Below are 19,582 nucleotides of genomic sequence, written 5' to 3'. Positions count from 1 at the left end.
GATTCCTTGTTAACAGAAATATCTCATAACGTAACAAAGTAATGCTTTATAAATTTCAGCCATTTAAATTTTCTTCAATATTTAATCAATTAAGTCGTTTAATTTTTTTACTTAATTTTATGGAATTGATGAAAATTGTACTGTTTCTGAATTTGATAAAATTATAATTTTTATATAAATTTAAAAACTATTCTCTGGAAGGAATTAATTTTTTTATGCATAAATTGCGCATAATCAGATAATATTTTAGAGATAAATTGCAGAATGGAAATACACATATAAGTAGAAAAATATTTACACAGAAAAGCTTTGCTTAAATTTAAAATAATATTTTTTTAATAATTTTGTAAAAACATTATCTTTTTAATGCAAAATAGATCGCCTAAGAATTTTTTAAAAAAATTTGGTAACGCTTGTTTTTATCGATAGTATTGTAACTCAGAAAATAACTATTGAATTATCTACTTAAATTATGCTGACAAGTTTGGCTAATTTATATCTGGTTCGTATGAAGAAACATCAGTATTTTTTTTTAAGAATAAGTTTTTAAACTCTTCTTAAATATTTCAACTCAATAAAAGTAATAAGATATTTGCGTTCATTAATTTTAATATCTAGGAAATAAAACATAACAAAGATTGAACCGAGATTAGATCTTATTCTAACTGTCTTCTCTGATATGAAAACAGAACAGGCAGTAAAAAATATTTTTTCTATTATATCATCGAAAAATACTATTATCGGTCGCAGATACTTGTATTGCAAACAATATTTGCTTTTTCGGAAGACTTTTAAATCCGAAGCGAATATTTGTTTACTTTTTAATATTAAATCTATTTCAATTTTTGATTTGAAGTCATTATTGGGAAATTTTGTAAGCTTTATTCATCATAGTCGTCCACTAAAAATTAGAATTCTAATTTTTCATACACTGTTAGAATTTTCTTCTAAAATTATGATAAATATAAGCGGCAGCAGTTTGTTGATATAATTGACTGTTAAGTTTACGGCAAGGAACATTTTTTACCTTTACGGTTTCAAAACCATTTACAACTAGTATGGTCAAGAAACCATGAATACAAAGCTGTACTGTTTTATAACCATTTACAACTATCATGGTTTCAAAACCAAAAAAAACTAAATTTAACTGGACATTGAAGCCGTTAAGCAGCTTTATGGTGCTGCCATCTATGCGTAAATAAGAGTATCGTAAGTAATATTTCGCATTAATTTTGCTTAAATTACTCTTTTCTTTACTAAATATTGTGGTTTAACACGTATGCCTGAAACTAATAAATAAAGAGAAACTCCAATAGAAATAACAGTGGCATAAAAATTGTTTAGTATACTCAAAAGTTACTTATAAAAAAAATTTTTATAGTAAAATGTATCCAGCGGAATTACCTTTCGAGTTTACAAAAATAAAATAAAAATTTTATTATGTTAATGATGTTTTTCTACAGAGTTAATTTATTTTATAAATTATTTAGGGATTTGAGTTAAATAATTCATGCTTTTAATTATTTTTTTAATAATTAATCAAATACAAAAATTATTAAATAATAACATAGTTACGAGATACAAGAAATATTTAAAAAAAAGTATACATTGATAAAAAATTAACTTTTGAAAGGAAAAATATTTTTCTCCTTAGCATTACTGGAAACAATTAATTTTAAAATTATATTTTTAAAGAATAGGGATTTAGCTGTTTTTAAACAAATATTGGTGAGTTAAATAGACTCTGTATAAAAATAAATAAAATAAATAATAATGACCGTTTCTAAATTGTGCAAGTCTTTTTTATGTTACCCTATATTAATTTACATGAATATTTTATATTTGTTTCTCTAATAAAAAAAGGTATTTTTTAAAAACTTGCATTTTATGTGGGAATTTTGCTTTCAAAATGCTACTTAGAGTTGTTTTTTTTTAATTTGCGCACAAGTATTTTTGTTATTTGCTTTTGCTTCAAAAATATTAACGAAATTTATAAAGCATTACTTTTTTTATTACATAATCTGCATTTTTTTATTTCTATGATTGCTTATGTTATTTTTTTATATATTATATATTTGTGTGTCCCGATCGGAGTAATATTATTCTCTTTAATGCATGGATTTTATGAATGAAAACTTTTAACTGTTGTTATTTATTTAAATTATCATTTTATTTTGGCAATAAGCAATGACTGTACTGATATGATTGAGAAAAAATTACTGGAATTATAAATAATAATCATTCCACGTAAATGATTTAATTACGACAATGAATCAAAAAGACTATGAAAACTATAAAAACTATGAAGACTCTTCAATTTAATAATTTTGCATTTATATATTTATCTTGTTTAAAATACCTCAATTCGAGTTGGATTCACCAATAAACTCTAAATCAGAGCTACAATTGTTGTTAAAAAAAAAAACAATTTTTCAAATTACTACATTTTGAAATGCAAAAATAGTACAGAGGTAATCTTTTTTCTTTAATTATTATTTTTCTGGTGTAAAAATGGCCAATGTGCACACGAACACCTAATTTACTCAGCGCAAGGTTTCAAAAAAGAAATTATGTAAGCAACTGAAGATTGGCCAAAGCATCTATTTTAGTACCAAGATACGTTATTTTATTTTATTTTTTTTTTTTATTTTTTTTTTTTTGAATGTAATTTGATTTGATTGTAATTGAAATTTTTGGAATAATTCGTTGCAATAAAGTAATTTAAAAAATTTCATTTTATTCTTCTAAATTTATTTTAAATTTTTGTAGTAATTTTTACTGAAGGGCGGATACTTTTTTTAAGATTTCGTCATTAAATTATGTTTTGAATTCGAAGGCAACTTTACATGCCAGGCACCACGAATAATAATAACCCCTTCGGGACACTTTTTTATATTAGTAGTTTATTTACTGCAATAAAAGTTCCTTTTATCATATTTTATGCTCATTAAGATAGTTAACTATATACAAAATCGCAATACTTGAAACACAGGGTACTGATGAATATGACTATTCTTCAGCATTTTAAGAGCATGGGCGAGAAAAATAAATAATTATACTCAAAATAATGAAGAATAATCAAGAAACGATTAAATATTGATATATACACATAACATTCTTCATTAAATATTTTAGTCTCACTAAAAAGCATTATATATATAAATTTGTTTTTAAAAAAAAGAGTGAAAAATTTATTTCTATTGTTACAAACTATCTTTACGGCTGTAAATTCTAGATTAATCTACGTGTGATAGTTATAGTGTTATAGTTTAAAAATGTAATTTTAAATACTGAATAATTCTTAGTACAATTTAATAAATAATTAAAAAGTTATCGATGAATATGGTTTAACTCTCTTAGATTTTCTGTTTTAAATGCAATATTAAAGTTATTTGCAATATTAATCAAGTAAAATTTTAAGTAGCGTTTTTAACTATAACTGAAAATTATTTGTATTCATAAAGATTTTTTAACTATAAATAAGTATGTTTCCACTGCATAACGTTAAACTCATTCTTAAAGACATCTTAGTTTTTTTATTCATTTTAAATTGATTTTTATCATTTAAGTTCAACGAATAATATACAACTTATCAATCAACAAAATCATTAAACTATTAGGCCATAAATTATCCCTTTTTTCACAAATAGCTTAAAAAGCTTGAATCTAATATCAATTAATTTTAAAATCTACTTAAAAGTAAGTTTATATTAACTTAAAATATAGCTAAAATCAAAATTCACTTTAAGTTAAAATTAACTTAAAGTTTAGTAAAAAAAATATAGCTATCATTTCTATAGTTATCATTTCTATATACACTGTGTCCTAAATAAGATTGAATGTTTTAATAATTTATAAAAGGAAAACGGTTAAAGTTAAAATAGCAAATCCTGCAGGGTGTTACATTTTTCTTGCAAAATTTCAGTTTTAGTTTAAAAAAATTTCAACAGATGGCGCAATAATTCAAATCATTAAACAAGCGATCATTAAACTTACAATTAAAAGAAAAACCAATTCAAAATATCATCGCAATTCTTTTGAATCACTTAAATGAGTGAAAATCACATTACAATAGTTTCGAGATGTCCACCAACAAGCACAATTACATGTCGTTACATCAAAACGCAAAGTAACATTACCGTTCATAAAGATGCCATTGTAAGTCCCTTCTGTTGTTTTCAAGGAAACCATAGAAAGAATTTGCAACGCCATCTTTCGGAAAACTTTCGAACTTTAACTAGCCACGTTGGGAGGTAAAATTTATGTCCCGTCAGTTAAATTTTATTCACGATTTTTTTTTAAAATTTAAATCTTAACTGTTATACATTTTTTAAAACCATCAGTCTAATGTAGTACACCCATATATTTATATTATAAAAATAGCTTTACTCGCTTATTCTCCTTTTGAAGATGAGTCATTTTTGTTTACGCATGTATTTTGATATTCTGACGCCAAACATGTTTTGATTGAACAGAATTTTTTCGATTGTATAAAGCAATCTATCTTTGTTATTGCTTTGTGGAGAGCTTTTATTCTTTAGCTTTGAATTGTATCATCTATGGTGGCATTTTTATAAGTTTAAAGTGACTAGAATACTGTTTATTACTTAATAAAGTTGATAGTAAATTGAAGCAAAGTTTCTTTTGTTTTTATTTTAACACAAAATTTTATTTCTCACTCAAACCCTTTGAGGAGCTTTGCCTATTGAGTCCCTTTACCAAAAGAAGTTTTTTTTTTCCCTATACTTACTAACTTGCTTGCATCTCTTTTAGATTCTCAAAATATCTATTGCATATCTTTTCTTCAAATTCGAATAGAATCATTTAAATAAAACGTTCCAACTTAAAATTAATGAATAATTCAATTTAAATTTAAGTAAATGACAACAACAATGCCTACATTTTTACTTTAGTTTATTGCTACAAAATTGTTCATAATTTATTTTCTGTGCTCTTAACTCAAATTGCAACCTATCTAAAACTCCTTGCAGTTTAAATACATTTCTTCTTCATATATTTCAACTTAAAAATAATGAATTCTTCAATTTTGTCTCAACATTTTTAATGACAATTCCTGATTTTTTATTGTATTTTATTATTACAAAACTGTTCATAGTTTGTTTTCTGTGTTTTTAACCCACATTGCAATTGTTCTTAAGCTTTCAATTCAAAATACATTTTTTAGCAATTTTATCATTAGTTAAAAAATTTACAACTAATCCGGAATTGATTTTAAGCTGCAAAGAGTTGGAATTATTTTTAATGTTTTTATTTCATATTTTTCTGATAATAATTAATGTATTGCAATAAATATATATAAATCAAACTTATTTTATAAAATAAGCTTTTAAAGCTTTGTAAATTTAAAAAAAGAAACAAAAAAATGAGCACAACTTTTCTATTTACATCACAATTTTCCTACTTTTTATTACTGTAACATTTTCTTTAAAATCTATTTTAATAAGGTTGTATTCTTCATTTGCAAATGTACTGACTTAGCTAACATTTGCAATAAGCTTATTTCATTAAAGCTTATTATTTTCATTTAAGTTAATCGTGGCATTCCTATATTTTTTCCTATCTTACCGACTTTGGATCTGCTTTTACTGCTACTTACAAAACTCAAAGGGTTTGGATTAAGTATTTGAAACACTGAATAAAGCCAAATGAATAACAATTGCTCTATCTTTTTAAGACATAAGATTATGTATATAATGTAAAGGTTATACTGTATTTATTTAAAGTCTGCTTATGGAGTGCGTGATAGTATATACTGACAAGAGTATTTATCTCCTACATCAATGTCAACGCTGCCTCAGCAGGAAAATACTTTCTTAATACATAAATATTCAGGTGAAAATTTGAGCGAAAAACTTAATTTTTTTAATGATAACAATTTTTTTCAGTAAGCAAGGTTAAATAAAAAAGTACAAAATAATTCAGTGTCTAAAAAATTTAAGAAATAGTAATCGATTATTTCAGAAAATGGTGAAAAGCACTTTAGACATAATTATAAAATTAGTCTAAGAAATATATACAAGTGCATATTTCTTAGTTTTACAAACAATTCGAGCAATTTAAATCAAGAATAAATTTTTCTAAGTTTATTAAAAGTAAGCATAATTAAGAAAAATCAACACCTTTAAATAAGCGACAAGTATTAAATTGTCTATAAAATTTTAAGTTCCTTTCCTAAAGGGTATTTAATTTACATCAGATTCGAATGCATTAAATTATATCTTTAAAACTTACTAACTAAAGGGAACTATGAATGAACAGAACCAATGTGAAGTGTAAAAAGAATTTTTTTTTTTTTAAGCATATTTTGATAGTAAATGAGTGTGAGAACATTGAAAAGTCGCAACTCATAAAAATAAGCATATTATAGCGTTTTTTTTTCTATTATTGCGTATAAATAAGCTTTAGCAAATTTTAGAGAACTTTCTAAAAAATTAAATATAAATGAACGCGTTTTTAATACCCGATTCCCTACAAAACTTTTTAGCTTAGATTCAACAAATGTAGTTTTCGAGGAAAATTAGGGCTTTTGTTTAATATGCAGTCACTTTGATAATAAATTTAAAGCTTTCTTACTGTTAAGCAGTGAGCTACATCATTACTATTCAGGATGTTAAATTTTGAAGCAAATCGGATAAAAAGTGATTAAGCTATCGTGCCAGTCAATTTCAGATATCACGTAAAGAAAGTCCTAGATTATCGGCAGTACGGATATTTATATTTCACATAATTAGTTTCATGAACTAGTTTAAAGTTAGTTTAAACGTGTTAAGTACTTTAGAAACAAATCTAAATGTTTATATATGGCATGTGATACTAATTTTTTTTAGGCACGCCTTTTTTAAGACAATCCTTAAGATGCTTCTCCTCAATAAAAATGATATTATGCTACGAACTTGACCATTTTTTCTGTCTTTTAGATGAAACTATGTGGTTTTGTATGAGCAAAATGTGCTTTATTCATGTATTAAAATGGTCCATCGCGTACAGTTTTTGTAAGAGAAAAGTAGAAAAGCTACGATTGAATTTTCGAATATTTCGTTTCCTAATGCTCCTAGACCCTAAAAAGTTCGGAAAGATAAAGATTTTGTGGCCAAAATCGTCAAGTTGGTGTCGGTTCCACTTTCAATAAGAGTGGCTTGTCTTTGCCTATAGCTTGTAATTGTGTGCTGCTTAAATACAAAAAATCGTCAAGGAAAATATAAATTTTTAAGAAAATGGTCCGTAGTAAAGATAAAAAAAATATTTACATATTCGTAATTTCATGCTAAAAATAAACGAGATATGCATACTTTCTTCTAAAGGATATTTTTCATACTTGAGAATTGCATGAAAAGCGTATTTTCCGAATTTAATGTCAGAATTTCGGTGGTGTAAGTTGAAAGGTAGATAAAATATAACTTTCAATTTTAAAAATGTAATCATTATTATTATTATTTAGTGTTATATTTTAATTAACGAACACGTGAACTAAAACACTCTAAAGGTTTATTTTTATTTCAAATAATCTGGAGGAAATGCTTTAACTGATGTATTCTCAATGGAAAAGCTTATATCCAAGCGAGGTAGGAAAAAAACATCATCACATATTTTACAAATTAATGTGGTTTGTATTTATACGTTGTTAAAATAAATCCTATTTGGCTCATAATATAACAATTTTTACAACATACCAATTACAGTAAATACAATAGTACGTGCTCATTTTTTTATTCCCCTTGAACCATATGCTACAGATTGCATCATTGTCAACAAGCTCAAGAGTATTCCATATCACATTCGTAGCTCAAAAAGGTTCTTACTACATTCGCATTAGGTTAACTACGTATGTCGAAAATTGTATTTACAACAGTTTGCTTTAAACACCAGCATTTTAATATTTCAAAAATTCCATTATTACCTTTGATTTGTGTTTGCAACTTAAAAAATGGAAATTCTAGCGCTTGTTTTGAGTGATGTATTTTGTACTAGAACGTGTAATATTTAAAAAGTTGTTTCACTTTGTACCAATATAGCGAAAGCAGCTGCAGCTTTAATAAAATTATACGTTTTATCCCTTTTATTTCTAAATTAAATCTTATTCTCAAATCATGGTGTACGATTACAGAATTTCGGTGGTTGTAAGGAAAAACTTACTAAGGTTGCAGCAAAATTGGTCCAACTTGAATCAATATTTTTAACAGCCAGGTTTAAAAGGGGAATACTATTAGTGTGCTATTCAAAATAGCACAATAAAAAGAAAGGTAAAAATTTGAGCCAGGCCACTATCTTTGTTATAGCTTCTTTTCTGCACGTTGTAACCCCCACAGGCCGAAGACGTACCACAAGTCATCCGTGTCCTGTATGCGGCAAGACTTACGTGAATGAAGGATCCCTGAGGAAGCATATTGCGGGGCATCCCGAGGCTTCTGGTATGACCACGCCACTTCGAATGTGGCCCTGCACAGTGTGCCAGAGTGTCTTTACACAAGAGTCAGGTACATTACATTTTTTCCTTCATTTCAGAATTAAAAATAAATATGATGTGCGCAGCGTAAATGGAAACAAAAAATCAGAAAAGTTGATTAATATGAATATTTTATGTAGATTTTGTTTAGTCGTTTTTATGTAAATTGCTTTCTATATCATTTTGATATTTTTAAAAATTAATTATGTATCCTGTTAAGTTGATAACCTAAGTTTAGCTCTATAATGATGTCCCAAATTGGTAAAAACAGTTGCACTACCTCATGCACCATAAGTTAATTGTAATTTTGTGGGACTATTGAATTCGCGTATCGTAAGAAGGAGTCTTACACAGGTTTACGTATCTTTTAAAGAAGTTTGAGATAGTTGAGGATTTGGTTAATTTAACTTCATTCTTGAAAGTGGTGTTATATCATCTTATGTATTTTAATATGGCAAGACTGAATACCACTTTGAATGCGGCCTTGTACAGTGCACAATATGCTTGAGTGTCTTAATACAAGAGTAGTCAATTTATAAAGTTAATTTCATAATTTAAGAAAAAGGAAGGAAAATAAACATACAGTACGATAAAAATTTTAATAAAATAAAAATTATGGTATATTTTGTGTGTTAGCAGTTTTTGTGTCTTGAAACTTCCACATTACCTTATTATTTTTTTATAAGAATTAACTTGTCTTAAAGTGCATAGAACGTCTAATAATTGAAGAGTCGGTATAGTAGATCTATAGTAATAATAAATATCTTTAAAAATGTATAGAACGTCTAAAAAAAAGAGGTTAGGAAACTTTAACCTTGTTGCTGAAAGTAAAAAAAAAAAGTAAATTTTTTCCATCGATACTTTTTTTTTATTTAATAAAAGAAAAGATACTGATAAAGGGTGATTTCAGCCATTTTTGTTACAGAGAAATCGTTTTACTGAACTTCCCCTTGCTTTGAGTCCGCTATTGAACTTTTACAAATGGAAACGAATATTAAATATACGAATATAACATAAGAATATAATAAATAAAACAGATAGGCGAATTCTATGGAAACAAATATTAAATATACAAGATATAATAGTCGTATGATATTTAAGCTGACAAATTTAAAATTTTTGAGGCTTGAAGGAACTTTTAAATAACTTAAAGATCCTCTTTATACAGAAAAGTGATTTTATTTTCTACCTACGGAGAATTATATGAACACAATTTTCTTAATTATTATATAACCAACTAAATTTTTGAACCCATTTTATTCATTTAAATATACTCTATTGAATTCTTATTACCAAATTTTAAATTTTACGGTAGTAAGTATTTTTTAAGAACCTTTTTTAATGCTATATTATAACTTCGCGTGAGCAGTGTTGATTGAATTCAACATTTAAAGAGAAATGAAAAAAAAAAGACTATTTAGCATTAAAAATTCTGCTGTTAAGTAAAATTTTTTAAAAGTTCCATATTCTGAAGCGTAGATCTATTAGAAACCTTTTAGTTTCTTTAAAGATTAACTCAAGAGAAGGACAAGTCAAGAGCTTTGATGTGTGTCATAGACAAGTATGCACATTGATCAAAAGAACTTTGTATTGACGAATCTCTATTTTTTATATTTGACAGCGAAAAATTGCATTATTTAAGGTAAACAGCATAAGTTCAAATAAGCAGCATTTAAAGTGATGGATTATGTGATCAGCCGATCTGTAAAGATTGCAGTTAAATTGCACGAAATCAAATAATAGAGATTCTTCAAAATATCATTTTTCCATTTTACATGAATAAAATGCCTCAAAGAGTGTTAGTTCAGCAACATAATGATCCAGAGCACATTTAAAGATTTTTTAAAATATTAATTAGGGTGAAAATGATGATTGCTCTATATAATTAGGTGAGGAGATAATCTTGTGATCAGCTAATCTGTAAATATTGAAAGTAAATTGTACTAAATCTAATAACGGAGCATCTTCAAAATATCATGTTTCTATTTTGGATGAATAAAATGTCTCAAAGAGTGTAAATCCTGCAGCATAACGATCCATAGTACACTTCAAGATATTTAAAATTATTAATTAGAGTGAAAAGGATGATTGTTCTGTAATGACCACTCTTGTGCCTGAACATCAATTCTATAGATAACCTTTAGAACTATCTAGAAATCCAATTTAGAAACAAAACGACAAGTGCCTGAAATTAATGAAGAGTCTCCCCTCTACAAACTGAGAATAGAAAAAGCTGAAAGATGTAAAATAAATAAATAAAATAAGATAAAAAAGTGCCTGACGAATTTTTAAAAGTAAGATATAGGTAAGATAGTTGAAGAATTTCTTGACCTAAGTTTTAAGCCTTCGGGACAATGATGACTTCGAAGTTTCTTACCTGGAAACCTAAGACTAAAAGAAGCCGTTTACATTTTATGAAAATGTGAATGAACCCAACATATCTCTGGTCGACGTTGTTTTCGAAACTCCAACTCCGAGGAAACGACAAAGGAGTTGTTTTAGACATCTTTTATGATTTTTTAGACATTATGTGTTATGTTATGTACAGAACAAAAAAGAAAAACACCTGGAATAACTTTTGATATAATGATCGGATTTTCACGTACTAGAACTTAATTTTAATATTTCGAAGGTATTACCTTAAATATGAAAATTAATAGTGCAGACGATGCTTGAAGTTATGAAATCATATGCAAAAACGTACTTTCTCTTAATAAACATGCATTTTTTCCCCCAACAGATTTGGAATCGTGACTATCAAAATGTCTAGGGTAGCCGCAATCTAGTGAGCTGTTGAAAGTTTCAGCCTCTTAATGTTTATTTCCTTTATTGCGTATTTCAGCATCTCAGATAATTTATATTTTTTAATTTTTATCACTTAACTATTTGACTGATTTCAGACAAATTTTGGATTTTGACATTAAAAATTATATAGATTAAATTGGTGTGAAAATATATGTACTTTCAGATTCATACTATTTTCGATTGTTAGTAAATTAAATAATAAATAATTGTAAGAAAATATCTTTTTGCATATGATTATTTTCGTATAAACAAGTTCGCTGGAATTTTTTTTTTATTCGCTTCATTAGTTCCAGAAATATGGCGAAATACGCAAAGAGAGAATTAACATTAAGAAGCCCAAACATTCAACCTGTTCACCTGTTTAAACTATTGGGACTAATTACGGTCCATATCTTGATGGTCAAAAATCAAAATTTGTCGAAAAAAGTGCATTTTTATTCTGAGAAAGTACGTTATCGTGTCTGATTTTGTAACTTAAAATATTGTGTATATTAACTAATTTGAACCGTAATTAATGTACACTTATTAATTGAATCGAACCATTAAGATTAATTCCTAATGTGTGTAATTCCGATCATTCGATCAAAAGTTTTTCAGAGCGTTAGTTTTTTTTCCATGCTATACATATAGCCCTTTTTTCTCATTATTTCTGATCCCGAACGTTAAGACACAATTCCCAGTAGATCACCGAAGTCAAGCCTCACTGGTAGCAATCAGTGAGCGGATGGGTGATCACTTTGATTAGCCTGCCTTTGGACAGAGGTTGTGCAGTATCGGTTCTCGTTAGACTGTTCTACCACAAAAAGCTTGACTTCGCATGCAAGTCGTCGGGTTACCCAAGTGGGAAAGGCATTCCTTCTGCAGAGGCTCAAAATTGTGATGGCATGTCTTCGGATTATTCTCAGGGAGGTTTCCCAGACTGCCGCCATTGTGCTGCTCTAGTGCGACTACTGCTACTCGGTATTTCTGCTAATAGCAAAGAAAGATAAATAATTTTTCAACTGTTCTCGAATGTATTTTTGAACGTTCTACCCATGATAAAAGTAGGAACTAGAAATGATTTAGAGGCAGATTTTCATTGAAAAAATCTGATGGACAAAGTTACCCTTGTTATGGCAACTTTTCCCTGCAGATTTTAAAATTCTTGTTGAAAAAAGGAATAAAAATATATTTTACTATCATAAATGAACTCTATAAGCCTTCCCTTTAGCCCAAAATATATTTCCTTACCTCCAATTCATAAAAAAAAAAAAAAGAAACCAACGGTTTTTTCCAATAAACCCAATTTTAAATTACTGGAGAGAAAAAACCTTACGGTGTTTTCACTAGCATTTTAAAATTGAGCGAAATAACCTCAGTGGTCAGTATTCATACGTAGGTAAGACAGCGATTAATGCCAACTGAGCATGAGAAAACCTTAGTCTCAAACACTTTGATTATTATATAATATATTTAAGGATAACGAGGGTTTCAGAATTTCTCCGAACTGAGATAAATCTTAGAAGCCAGCTTGCAATGGAATGGAAGGGAATTACATAAATGCAATTATTATTTTTAATTTAATATTGCTTAAAAATAGATAAATAAAATAATCAGAAATATGGCATACAGTTTAAATGCACAAACAATTATACAAGCTAAAATCGCCGAACACACTTGAATAATAATCAAACATGCCTTTCATTTTTTTTTAAGACAAATAATAATAATAAACAGTTTGTTTTTCTTTGAAGTTTTTAACTTCATATCCAGTTAAAGATATCATCAGATCGATTTTAAGAATGTTCTGGCTATTCCCCAAACATATTCAGATTTAATAAGTACTGATTAAATTTTATTAAAATATTGGGCACCAGCCCACCATGGTGATCAAAACCTCGGGATTTGCTGGCCCCTGTACGATGATATTCACAATGCAGATTAACTTACATTTACGCAAAACGTAATCCTTCAAATTTTTTCAGGTCTCTTGCACCACATGGAAAACATGAGGATGGATCCCAAGCATCAATTTGCTGCCCAATACGTCTTGAGTAGGGCGGCCGCCGAGAGACGCCAAAAAGACGTTCCTGGCATGCCTCCACCACTACATGGGGGACCTGGGCCCTCTGGACTTGGATCTTTAGGGCCCATATCTCACATGGGGCAGAATCATCCTGGACTTTCCTCCCCAAGTCACTCCATGGTGGGGCACGGGGGAACTCTCGGTGGAACAGACATGCACGGTGTCCAGCCACTTCCTTTGCTTGGTCCTCACCACGGCCAGTAGCCTGTTCGAAGGGATTTTTAAATCATCCTGCTTGACTCTTCAGTTATATCCTTCACTCATTCGATAACCGTTATGGCGCAGAATCTGCGAACTATCCTAGTCAACGGAACTCCGGCAAATATTTGAAAAGTGCATTTCCTCTTGAGTGCCATCCAGTAAGGATCACTTCAAGTGTAACCAAAAAAATAGGAGCTCTACAGTTACTTATTCACAGAGACCAGGCACTTTGTAAGATGCTCTTAGGCTACAATTTTGAGACAATTTTTGGGATTTTTTTTTCTTTTGGGATATATACAACTAAGGCACGATATTCATGTTATTTCTCTGATATTTTTTGTTTCATCTTTCTACACAGAAGTTACTATTTTAGAGTGTTCTTCTTTCATGTATCTACACAGCCATTTCTTCTGCGCTATTACATGAACAATTTTAAATTGTATTATCGTTCGATCGTTGAAGTATTATCATGAATTTCGTAACCATATTTTATTTAATAAGGTGCTCTCAATTCAAATGTACATGTTTTTGTGTTTTGTACAATAATGCAAATATATTATTGCAGTATGTGCAATGTTTATTCGCTATTCGATTTCCAAATATAAAATTTATATTACTTGTGATTTCAAAATCCAAAATATTTCAATTAGTTATTAGAGATTGAAATACTTAAAAAATCAAATGTTTTTGAACAGAAAATTACTGTTTCTTTTAAGTGTTGTTTTCTTGTAATACTTTATTATAGTTATACTTTATTATAAATTTATTTATGTGATTATAACTAGATTCGTATCATCTAGAATGGGAGGCTTTAAACAAAGGCAGATACCAAATATATTATTTTATACATGTGTATATATATATATTTTTTACAAATCAAATAATTTTTATCTTAAAGTACGTATATGCTTTTAGTTTTTATTTGCTTCGTGATTTTAATTGTTTTTATTTTTATTTGCTTTTTTACATGCTTATACCTTGCATTTACGATTTTAATATCCCATTTTAAGTTAAAAATTGTTTTCTTTATAGTGTTTATTGCATTTATTTTATTAACTAAATCATTTAATTTGAATTATATATACGTTTATTTATATCTAACTATTATTTTCAATAAATGCACTTACCATCATTTGCCGTTGAACCAATAAATTTTTCTGATTAATTAGAAAAATATTGAAAATATGTCTGATTTTATGCAGATACTATTAATTAAATAAGTCAACTATGGCGGTTTGCATCAGCCTCTTCCAGCTTAGAAAATTACAGGGTGAAAAATGTGGCGACATCTTTGGCCACAGTTTTATTGCCAAACTACAGTTCAAAAATTTAGTCGTTTTTTTGTTTCGATTATGCTTTAGCTGTGATATATAATAAATTCTAAATGTTTTGTTTTTAATATTTTTCCCAGTTTTACTTTCATTAAATGCATGGTTTTTGAGAATTTTCATTAAAAATAAGCATTTTTTTATGTTAAAAATAATTTCTTTTACATATTTAAGTGATACAAGGTGCTTATAATCAAAGTTAGCTTATTAAGACTACGTAGAATCCCTACTGGTTGACGGGACGTCCATGAAACTTGGTGTATTCCGTTATATGGACCATGGGAAAGAAGAATCAGCAATACAAAAATCGATTCAAAATTTGACCTCCAGGTGAGAAAAGGGCACACATAAAGATCATGAAGCACATTCCCTTGTACATGAAAAGTGCCATCTGTTGATCAAAATTTGAACTAATTTTATTGTGATTTCTTTTTCCATTGGTTCATCTAATGTATATACCGACTTCCGCCCACCAGAATGGCCATGAAGTAGATCTTAACAAGTTAACTTTAATTATAACCACTGTGTTCAAAAACAAATTTTTAAAAATCATAATGATTAAGTTACATCGTGCCTGAAAGTTTGTGACATATCTGAAACCGTGTTTAACTATAAAATTCAAACATTGCTGTTTAAATTAATCACAAGTTAATTCTCAAAAACTATGCATTCTAGCATATGTTTTATTTTATTTTATTCATCTGTATAACACCGGTTATTCTGAACACTAGCATCATATGTCCAATGTGTTCTGAGAAGATGTATATAAGTGCATGGCACTCTAAATCTGTCACTACGGAATTTATTTTGGAATTTCATTAGTTAATATTTATAAATTTTAACAGTGTATTTATACACAATAATTTTTTGTCTTCTTATAGTTATACTGTCTTTATCTCATGTTTATCATTTACATCAAGTACCAATTTTTTTCATTTATTGATGTTCGGTTATTTCAATTTTTAGTCACTCATATGGCATCATCCTATATGTTGTACCGGGTTCCTAATACAGTAGTATCGAAAACAGATTACTAGTTTCTTGCCTCGCCACGTGAATTGTGAGGATCAATAAGATTTTTGAATTCAACTCTGTCTGGTTCCTTACGACGTTTAAACGAGTTGTATAATTTTATTGCCATGTTGCTATCTTTAAAAATATTTACAGTGCACTTGTAGGGAATATAAGATAAAGAACTATTCTCAATTCGCACAAAATTTAAAATGTTCTAAATATTCAAATACATAGCTATGCAAACTTTTGAGACGATAAATACCGGTGACTGCAAAACTATTTCTTTATTGTTTCATAAGCGTTATATATCTTAATTTACTATCATACGAAAATTTTATGCATTATATTGTCATGATTTTCCGTTAAACTAAAGGCAGTTGTGACATGAGTTTCTGATATAGAGAAAAACTTGATTCCTATGTAATCTGCAATAAAAAAAATCCCGAATTTTTATATAGACTGTAAACATCTGTGCGTTATTTCTTGATGGTATTTATATAATTATGTGTTTGAGTGTTGATAGTGCCATAATTTTTAAGCGATTTTTAACAAATTCACATGTTTTTAAGGAAATGGTTGTTATTTCTGATAACTTAAGTTCCATAAAGTGAATGCATGGTAAAGATTCACTGAAATGGGAATTTATTACTTCGCAAAATTTATTGCCCTTCGATGTCCTGTGCAAAATTTTAAAAAAATAACAAAACGAACTGAATTTTCACTAACCAAAACGAATGTGTTTGCGTAAGCCATTGGTGTCGAGGATCTATTGCGACATTTTAATAACGCCTCTTTAGCGAACATTCCTAGTGTGGTGGTGTTACTGTTTAAGTGAGAATAACCCATCATAGAAAATAATAACAAAATTCTGTCTATATGTATCGACATTGTTAAACCAAATTAAAATTTGTTATTAATGTTTCTTTTTTTGCTCTATATATATTTCGTGGAATTTATAAAAACTATTTTTTTCTTTCTTTCACCCATTTAAATAATGCATATTTCAAATTAAAAATTATATGTTTTAAATTTAAACGGTTTAATTCAATTGTTTTAGGAAAAATAATTTATGCGTTGTTATTTGAATAATTTATTTTCAATTAAAAATAAGCTAGTGTGTAAATGATTGCAAACTCACTTTTTAAAAGCAAACTTAAGAGAAAATACACTTCTAGCTCATAATTTTAACTCTATAGTATCTTCATAACTCAATGGTAAGTAAAGCTTTAAGCAAAATGTTTTCCCAGAAAAATACTTCAAAGCTACAGATGTATCGTTATTAAATTATTTTACGAAATATTTTTTTCTATACTTATTTAATTATGGTGAGTAAATTCAACGTGAAATTAATTAGGCAACTACAAATAAGTTTTCATTCTCATGAAAATAAAAATGAATAATTCAAACATTATCTTTTTCAATAACTTCATATAAAGTAGAGTACAAAAGCGATTTTGAAGTTTGCAATCATATATATCACCTGATAACTTTTACTAATACATTTTGTTTACTTATAATTATTTTACTGATAAGTTTCAATTGCGGATAGCATAAATGAGGTAAGATTCATTTTATTTATAAAGTTATAAAGACTCAGCTATATTTTTGAGGTAAGTAAACAGCAAGGTAAGTTCTGTTGCAGATTTTTTTTTATATTATTCTATATCATTAATAGATATTACGAAAAAATACGCTCATTGATAGTATTATATCACTATTTAATATTATACATTATAGAAACTGAAAATTAGCTTTAGATATATTTCACAAAATTAATATATTGTTTATCAATACATTCATAATAACTTTTGCAACGTTATTTAACTGATGAAAGGCTTAGTGTAAAGCGATGATAAATTTTCATTATTTTTAAATTTTTTAAAAATAAATAACTAATGACTAAATTTTTTCGTTTTCATGAAAGTTTTAAGAAAAAATACGAGCAGGAAGCATAATAGAGATTACAAAAAAAAAAATTTGAGGAAAAGCGAATACTGATAACGTTTGAAATTCGATTAAAAATACTTTTATGAGAAAAATTAATAAAAATTTTTATCTTTTAATGTCCCGATAATGCTTTTATATACTTCGTAATTATAAAATATTATAATTGTAAACCATGATTGATCATAAACCATAAAAGCCATTTGAAAATCTTTAGGTACCAAACGTTAAGAAATTTGAAACTAAATATCGCCTTGATTTTCCCCCCACCCTAGTCTACTACTACAGCCCGTATTGTTTGTCTTTTCATAAATATATACAAATCGAATGTTTTGTTCCTGAACTCTAATTTATTTAAATGTTTTGCTAAAGAAAAGCCAAACAAATATTTAAAATAAAAAAAATTAAAAATTTCAGTTTTTTTATTATTTTTATGTACCATATGTCCTATGTGCCAATTCTTTTTTTAACGATTATTTTTTCTTTTTTTAATTCTTGATAGCAAGATTAACTATTTTTAATGTCCAAAAAGGTTTTTCCGATTATTTTTAATCCCCCAAATTTTTTTTTATCATTAGAACTATTTTTTTTTCTTCTGATAATTCCAACTCACTTCAAAAATTATTCTTACTAGGAAGGATAATCCTATTATCTATGCAAAAATGTTCTTAATAACAAAGAATCTAGCTATCCTGATCTTATTGGTTAAAAATGAAGTAATAAATTTTCAATCTTGGTTTCTATCAGAGTTGCAGTTTGTAGTGACACCATCACACTATGCATCTTCATCAAAGAGGCCAAATCAAATCGCGGCTTTTGAGTAAACCAAGGCAATCGCAGACATAATCGTTGAAGACTATACAGACAATTTGGCTTAATTAATTAGGACTTATGCCATATAAGAGGCAACGCAGGACATCGAAATACATTTAACTGCAGCTCTGAATTTAAAGAAACCAAGATTTACCTATGGCAATCAAAAACGTGAATTTTATTTTAAATATTAATATTGTACTTTGTAATATCAACCATTTCCTCATCTTTTGATATTTACTTTAAATTGTAGTAAGTAGAGATATGTTATTAAAATGTATTGTTTGTAAGTATTACTTTTTGAATGGATTAGTAATGAAATTCTTAACACTTTTGCTGTCCTGTTTTCATTTTCTAATGTACATATATATAATATGATGAATGTTTAACTACGATGCACTGTTTTTTTGGATTTAAAATGATACCTAAAAGAGGATATTCCTAGCATAGTTTTCACTATCATCCTTAAAAATATTGAAACTTTTCCAGTGATTTTTGAAAGGAAAAGTACATTTCTTAAAGCATCATAAAGAGCGCGTAAAACTGTTAGGCAAAAAAGATGCGCTCTATTTTATGGCGTATCTTCTACTTGCTTTCACAGGGTGATTGAAGAGTTATTATTCATGGCAATTCATTAAATAATTCGGTATTGGATTAGTTAAAAGCGATGAGCGAAAAATTGAATTTTTACATTTAGTGAAAAATATATTTCCTATAAAATGTTTAGGATCAATCAATTATTTGATTGATCAATCAGTGTAAATAAGCGCGCAAATATCAATTTCATAAGTACTTCTGAAGAAACTGTTTTGAATTGCTGTGCAATATGTTCTCTTCACGCATGAGCACCTAAAAGCGAAAGCTGATATTTTCCTTATTTGTACGTATTCTAATGCAAATTTGGTAACTTTTATTACATTAAACTAGTCTGAAATAAAATTTAAGTTT

General features: G+C 27.8%; 1 protein-coding gene across 4 annotated transcripts in view; it reads left to right on the top strand.

The window, feature by feature from the left end:
- Positions 1 to 14,718, top strand: part of LOC107449700 (zinc finger protein rotund) — a 558,914-nt gene extending 544,196 nt beyond the window's left edge. For 2 of the 4 annotated variants that reach the window (XM_071187671.1, XM_071187675.1), the window contains 2 exons: positions 8,298 to 8,495; positions 13,234 to 14,212. In XM_071187671.1, coding sequence (XP_071043772.1) covers positions 8,298 to 8,495; positions 13,234 to 13,538 — 503 coding nt within the window. In that variant the 3' untranslated portion in view covers positions 13,539 to 14,212. Of the gene's footprint in view, positions 1 to 8,297; positions 8,496 to 13,233 lie in introns of all 4 variants that reach the window. The other 2 variants (XM_071187674.1, XM_071187676.1) reach the window with 2 other exon arrangements.
- Positions 14,719 to 19,582: the final 4,864 nt, after the last annotated feature.

Source organism: Parasteatoda tepidariorum, chromosome X1 (genome assembly GCF_043381705.1).
Source record: "Parasteatoda tepidariorum isolate YZ-2023 chromosome X1, CAS_Ptep_4.0, whole genome shotgun sequence".
Taxonomy (NCBI): domain Eukaryota; kingdom Metazoa; phylum Arthropoda; class Arachnida; order Araneae; family Theridiidae; genus Parasteatoda; species Parasteatoda tepidariorum.
The sequence above is the reverse complement of the archived record's forward strand: the minus strand, read 5'-3'. Positions and strand labels throughout refer to the sequence as shown.